We start from the raw sequence: 7,315 nt of genomic DNA on the forward strand, positions 1-7,315 counted from the left end.
GCTTGCTCAGCCAGTGAGCGGGAACCGGTCTGTATGTGGGATCCGAACCCTCGGCGGGAGTGCCGCCGCGCTCCCAAGTGGTGCACTGTAGCAGTGCGCCACTGGGCCGGCCCTGGCAACATCACTTTAAAGGTGGTATCGTGGCCTTCCTTCAGGGACACACAACTTCTGGTTATCTCTCTTCTTCTGATTTTAGCAGCTATGGCAGATCAATGTCTTCATTTCAGTCATTCTTTACAGAGTAAGAAGAATAACATGTTCTGGTTACCATGCCATCTTTATTCTTTGACATCCTAGTCCATATAAATGTACTGTGCAGTAAAGAATTTTTTAATGTACATATAAGAGTATTTGGTTTCCAGTGACCTCTCAAAGCCAGTATCAAATAGTTGCAAGATTTTTTTTGGATTAAAAATAAACATATCTCTTGTTTAAATGGCTTTCCACAGCCTTCAATATTTGTGTTTTGTACTTCATTAGATTGTTCTTCCGATGCATCAGAAGTAAGGCAGAGGGGAAACACTGGTGTGGAAGTATCCCATGGCAGGTAGGACATGAACAGGTATTCATCTGTTTTCAAGCCTGCTGTGTTAAGACTGTTTAATGTGCAGCATTACCTGAAAAGATCTTGGAGTCTATATAAACTGGCTGGTCTTCATCAAACTGTCTCTGAAAGATAATTTTCTATAAGCAAGGTAGACCCTGTTGGAACTTTTAATTCAAAGGATTATTTGGTTATATTCAAAATTTAATTATTTGCCTATTTGCCTCCTATTTTACTTAAATATTTTTCAAGGTCTTAAATCCTGACTGGATTCTCCTATTTAGGAAAATTAGATTTCCTTGACTAATGCGAGCATCTTTTTATAGACCAATGTCTATTTGATATTGGTATAAGCTAAGTAGGATTCATAAGCTCCTAGAATGTTGGAAGTAGAAGAGGCCCTACAGATAACCAGTACATGAGGAATTAGACCTAGGGAGGTGATGAGAAGTTTTGGCAGCAGTGTGGCCTGAACTTACAGTTCTAGATTCCTACAGTGAAACCTTCCTAAACCCAAATTCCAAGCAAGCATAGCGGGTCATTGTTTAGGTTTGGGGAAAAGTTCATCTTGAGAGAATAGTTTTTCCTGGAAAGTGTACATTTTGGCTATTGCAATTGTAATGCCACTTTGGTTTGGTCACTACTTTTCCTTGAGGCCTGGAAAAATGTGATCATGGAAAGAGAAGGAAGCAAGTATTGAAAGTAATGTTAAGACATGAGTATTTTGTGTTTGGCACATAGTCTTTTCTAGATGCAGAATTGATGGAATGTTCAGAAATGTTAGGCTTCTTTTACTATTTCTATTTCCTCTGAAAAAAAGGCATTCTAGATATGAAGGTTGCATTAATATTTTATATTGATTAATTGTTTTCATTGTCTTTAGGATCCTAATTCCAAAGAATATTCTGTAACCAATAAGGCTCACCATGTATCTGAGCCATTTCCTGAAACTTCCAGCCAACTGAGAAATCCATTCAAGGTACTTGACAAGAATCAAGAGCCAGCTCTCTGGAAACAGTCCATCAAAGGTGAAGGTGAGGAAAAGATGGCTGGTAAGAAGCAAAGGGAAAAGGGGGATCTGCTCTTCAATCAAAAGAAGGAACAGAAGCTGGAATCTAACTGTGGGATGGAGAGAGAGCTCTCATCTGGCCTGGTGGTAAAGAAAAAACAATCTGCAGTTCAAGAGAAGCAGCAAGAGCAGAGGACAGAGTTTCAGTGTGAAGCAAAGGAGGCTGAAGGCCCCCTCAGAAGGAACTTTTCTGAAATTAAATCCAAACAGGGCCATGGTAATGAGCTGAGACCATCTGCATCTGCTCAGGAGATACCAAGTGGTGAGAGCCCAGATGTCCAACAAGAGTCAAAACCTCTGACAGAAAAGGAAACCCAGCTTTTGCCTCGAAGTATTCATAGTCAGAACCCACTAGGTGAGCCCAGGAGAGAGGGGCTGCTCAGCAAGGAGCCCAGCAAGAACTGGGAGGCCAGGGAAGCAAAGGCAAAGCCTGACCCGCGCACGCAGGCTGCCCAGAAGAAGCCACTGCAGGGGCATTACCAGGCGCCATCGGAGAACCGCGGTGTGCCTGCTTCTAAAGGACCAGAGGCACAGGCTGCATTCTTAGCACCCGCGCTGTCCTGGGGAGAGGGGCGCGAAGCTGCTACAAGCAGTGGTGACAGTGAGGAAGATGATGATGATGTTGTTTCCTCCAAGCCGGGAAGCCCCCTACTCTTTGACTTGACTCCAGACCCACAGAAGAAGGAGAACTTTCAATTCCATAACGAAAGTGTGCAAAGAAAAATATCTCCTGCTTCAGGTGTTTCCAAGAAGGTAGAGCCTTCGGACCCAGCAGCCCAACGTGTGTACCTCACGGCACAACTTAAGCAAAAGAAGGTAACTATTAGCCTGCGTTTTGTTTTTAAGGTCAGAGTGTTGCTTCCTAAGGGCAGATATGGGATCCCCATAGAAGAGTTAAATATGTTAATGTGAAGAAGGTTTTATAGGTGGATGTTTTTCTGCCTTTTCCTATGTTTATAGCAAAGTCAGGATTGGTAAGTCAGCTAGATTTTTTAAAAAGATCTTGTTTTCACACACATAGTTAAAAGACCATAATTTCAAGTTTTGGCATTTTAGGCTATTTTAATCTGACACTATCACTCTACTGACTTGAGAGGAGAGATCCATTGGATAGGATCTGTTTTTCAGAGCACGCTGGCATCAGTGAACATCCAGGCACTCCCAGACAAGGGTCAGAAGTTGCTTACACAAATCCATGTGTTGGAAGAAGCACTCAGGGCTCTTGCCCTCTCCCCAGAACAAGGTAAGCAAGATGGGTTATGCCCCAGGACTCAGGCTTTGCATGAACTTATGAGAGACATTCAGGAAGCCATTTTGATAAAGAATGTGTTGACTCACTCACCTTTCTGTTTTATTATCTGCTTCTGAGCTTTCTTTTAAATTACACCTGTGATTTATAAAACTTTTTTCTGTTTCCTGTGGACTAAATTCTCTTTCCCATTGTTTAAGCAACTTAAAATGTTGGGTTCTCTAGGAATCCTTTCCCAGTTATCGGAATGGTGATGATTCCACCCTCTCTTGGCTTCACCTCCACACATACAATCCTTTCACTTACTTTTCTGAACTTTATTTTATTTTATTTTATTTTTTAAAGGATGGAATTTAATCTTTATTTACAGGACACTACTAGATATGAAATTCCACACAGAAATAGGAAACCATTCGGAGGCCAAGCTTCATACAGTATGTACAGTCTGGAACTGTTCAAGTCAAGTATAGTTTCATTGTAAAAAGTGCTACAATAACAAACCACATTTAAAAAGAGTTCTTAGAGAAACAGTAAAGACAAACTTATACTAAACATAGTACACAACAAACTTTATGCCTCAGCTGTGCAATCTAAAAGTTAAAGGTCCCAGGAGTCCCATCCTGAACTTGGAAGGTATAGACTTCAGAGGTAGTTTCTGGCACATTTTGATCTTCCTCTTCCTCTACAGAGAAATACTTCTCAATCAAGTTTAATGAAGCCTTGTATACAGACTCATTTTCATGGTTTTGTAGAGCTTCAATTTTGTCCAAGCCTCCACATTCTTCAGTCATTATACTAAGTCTCAGTTTCACCTAGTTTCTCAGCAGCCTGAAAGATATTTAAAATGGCATCCAGAATAACCAGAATAACTTTGATATCTTTCACAGTTTAGAGGTTCATCAATGGTTCTATTATGCCACAATGAACGAGGTATACAATCTGTTCAACTGTTCCACCACTTGTATTCGTATAATGTATGCTATACGAAGTTATTACGAATCTCTGTCCTAGAAAGGAAATAATATACTGCAGAAATTATGCTCTTTCTCATAGTGTAATCAATACATGCTTTCTCTGTGAGAATACAGATGCTCTTCGGCATTGTCCACGTAGCTTCCTTTTGAATATTAGTTTTAGGGTTAGTTAGTAGGCTGGGAAAGATGGCAAGTGCTCCTGCCTCTGTCACAACCTGAGTCTGTTCATCTGTTCCAGTAACAATATTCCCTATGGCTCTTAGTGCAGGAGTCACAATTGGCAATTCAGTAGCTCCTAGAAGCTTCACAAGTTGGGGCACAACTCCTGTTTTCACAACCATCTCAATCCGTTCATTTGGACCATCAGTAAGGTAAGAAATAGCCCAGCATGTATCTGCTAATACTTCTGGATCATCATGATGCAGGAGACGAACTAGAGTGGGAAGAATCTGCTCAACAGCATCTAATGGTGGTGCAGGATTCTTGTTGCGACAAAGGTTTGAAAGAGTCCAGGTAAGATTACGTAGGTAACCACATGCTAAAGATGACATATCAGGAACTGCAAGAAGAGCCAACAGTGGGTCGACTGCACCATACTTGATAACCAAGTCTCGGAAAACTGAGCCATCACCTGCAATGTTTCCTAGAGCCCATACAGCTTGTTCACTGATGTGAGCATGGGGAGATGCTAACAGGGAAATGAATGCTGGGATAGCACCTCCATCCACCACAGCCTTGGTCTGTTCTGATGTCCCAGAAGCAATGTTAGTGAGCGCCCATGCCAATTCAAACTGAATGGGACTATAATCCGTTCTGCCCAAGAAGGACACAAATTTTGGAATCAAACCAGCCCGGATAATATTGTCAATGGGGGGCTGTTTCTCCCTAGAAAGCAGTTTCCTAGCAGCTTGAGAAGCTTGGAGCTGGTTTTCCAAATTGTTGCTATTTATGCCTTTGACAATGTCCTCAACAGACCAATTTACAGTGCCCTGGTTGTTGCGGTTTTCCTGCAGTGGAGATGTAGCATCGTCAGGAAACAAGCTTACATTTCTCCTTTTTAGCATCTGATCATCCTTCTTAGCTTTCCTCAGCTCCACATTAACTTCTATTTGGCACCGCCTCATTTCTGTACTGTCTTTTCCCTTGTTCTTGAATCTGTTAAGACGGGCAGCTGGTGAATTAGCATTCTCGTTGGCGGACATGGTTATGAGACAAAGGAAGAAAGCTGCACAGCAGGCTCAGGTTTCCACAGGAGGCAGTGCGGGGCCTCCAGACGGCAGGACAGCTGCGCTCAAACGACCACCACAGCTCAGCTGGAAGACTGTGTGCCACTTTTCTGAACTTGAATCTGTTCTTCCCTTGTTTCTTGAGCAGGAACCAATGGGAACAGTAACACTCAAGCACCAGAACAGAGTAACTTCACAAAAACTGCCACTGATCCTCCCCACTTGGTACCTCTGCAACCCGTTCCAGGTTGTGATCTCCAGCGTGTGGATTCTCTAGGACTAAAGGCTGCCTGCCAGGTAACTGCTGGAGGATCCAGTCAGTGCTATGGAGGTAAGATCCAAGGGCCTCGCCCTGCTGTGAGTTGTCACACCTATGAGTTAGATGCTGCCTAGTTGAAGTCTTTGTGCTAGTGTGAAGGGAGAAACTATTCTGGAGTTGTAAGTTGCCTGTCTAATAAAGATTGTGACTCTTAGTAGCACTTTGCACAGTGTTATTTATATCTCTGTGAGGGCAGAGACTGTGTCTACCTTGTTCACCTCTGTATGCTGATCAGTCAGCCCGATGGCCGACATATAGGAGTCATCCAGTCAATGTTTGTGAATGAAAACTCTAGCTCACATCATTATGAGGTAGATAGACCAGCAGGTACATTTTTATTCCTTTCTCGTGTGTGTGTGTGTGTGTGTGTGTGTGTGTGTGTGTGTGTGTGTGTGTGAAGGCAGAGTAGAGGAATGACATGAGTGAAGATCGATGACTAATAGACCGCAGAGAGCAGTGACACCCTATTTAGCTAGGTGTTTCCATCCTGATCTTTCCAAACTACTTTGAATTCAGAAGTAACTGCAGAATGAAGATCCCAAGTAGAGCTTCAAATATGTAATATGATCAGTTGGTTTGCTGATCAAGAGACAGGTGCTCAGGTTGGCTGGCTTTGACTAGGAAAGCTAAAGCCAATTTCCTCCCAGCTGAGAACTGCTAGAGATGTAGAAAGTTGAAGAGCAGGAGTTAACCAGGGGTGTAAGAAATAGACACGGTGCCATTTGAAGCTCAAGTCACTCTAAAAAGGAAAAGAGAAAACATACTCTTCAAGTTGCCTAACAGTCTTGACTGCTCAGGTGGCCTTTCACTAGGTAAGCATAATGGTGACTGAATCACCTAGAGAAATATTAAATTGTGTTAGATTATTAAGGTAAAAAAAAGTATGTTATATGTTTTGGAAAGAATTCCATTAAAATAGTTTTTCATTTTAACATTTAAATATAGGTAGGTAGTTTTCATTCATCTAGAGATCTATTATTTGGGATACTTCATCCCTAAAAGTGCAATCAGCTCAGGTGCCTGTAGTTATTAACTAACTTCTATAGAAGTTCTCTGTGCAGAGTGAGTGGGCTAATAGTACTGAAGAGTGTTCCAGTATGATATATGGTCAACTTGTGACCTGCTTGCACTTTAGGAGCTGCCTCTCACTGCCTTGCTTAAACTTCAGCAGGCTTCTGTCTCTGATTTTTCTTCTTTGAATCCAACCCCAGGGATCTCTTCTTCCTAAAATACTGGATGGTGTTACTTTTTCTCTGCCACCTCTTCAAAGCTGGAGAAAAAAAACCTATCAAAAATATCATGGATCATCTTATTTTTTTATTATACTTTATATTATTTTGTTTTATATTGTAATTGTTTATATGATTAAACAAACAGAATGAGGATAGAGAGGGGCCTGTGAGCCTAGTGAATTTGGAGGGAAGAATTTTTAGTCAATACAGACCATCATCTGGCAAATAATTAATTGTCCTTTTTGTAGCTCTAGCCAGGACATAACACTTGTGACATCTTTAGGTAACACCTCTGAGTGTGCAGGCCATATGAAGCAAGACCGCCTTCATGCAGTTTGGAAAATCACAAGTGAAGCCATTGATGAGCTGCATCGATCACTTGAGTCCTGTCCTGGTGAAACAGCTGTGTCAGAAGATCCAGCTGGGTTGAAGGTGAGCTGGGCAAGGCCCATGGTCCAGAGTATCTTAGAGCAGTGTTCCAATGCCCCTGAAGACAGAGACCACTGTGAAACTGCCTGCAAGAGTGCCATTCTGTTGTATCTTTTCTACAGACAAATGCTTTAGTGGCTTCTCACAGTATTTTCTCCTTTTGTTTAGCAGTGAAAAAAGCAACAACGAACCATTTTTTTTAAGTCATAAAGTTATATATATATATATATATATATATATTTTTTTTTTTTTTTTTTTTTTTTTTTTTTTTTT

General features: G+C 41.5%; 1 protein-coding gene and 1 pseudogene across 1 annotated transcript in view; one reads left to right on the forward strand and one right to left on the reverse strand.

Moving 5' to 3' along the window:
- TTF2 (transcription termination factor, RNA polymerase II) overlaps positions 1-7,315 on the forward strand; it is a 48,384-nt gene that overhangs the window by 11,572 nt on the left and 29,497 nt on the right. The window contains exons 4-8 of the mRNA XM_008586712.1: positions 481-547; positions 1,428-2,429; positions 2,742-2,856; positions 5,211-5,393; positions 6,918-7,045. Coding sequence (XP_008584934.1) covers positions 481-547; positions 1,428-2,429; positions 2,742-2,856; positions 5,211-5,393; positions 6,918-7,045 — 1,495 coding nt within the window. The remainder of the gene's footprint in view (positions 1-480; positions 548-1,427; positions 2,430-2,741; positions 2,857-5,210; positions 5,394-6,917; positions 7,046-7,315) is intronic.
- LOC103602301 lies at positions 3,198-5,038 on the reverse strand (annotated as a pseudogene).

The sequence above is a fragment of the Galeopterus variegatus genome, unplaced genomic scaffold (assembly GCF_000696425.1).
Source record: "Galeopterus variegatus unplaced genomic scaffold, G_variegatus-3.0.2 Scaffold4087, whole genome shotgun sequence".
Classification (NCBI taxonomy): domain Eukaryota; kingdom Metazoa; phylum Chordata; class Mammalia; order Dermoptera; family Cynocephalidae; genus Galeopterus; species Galeopterus variegatus.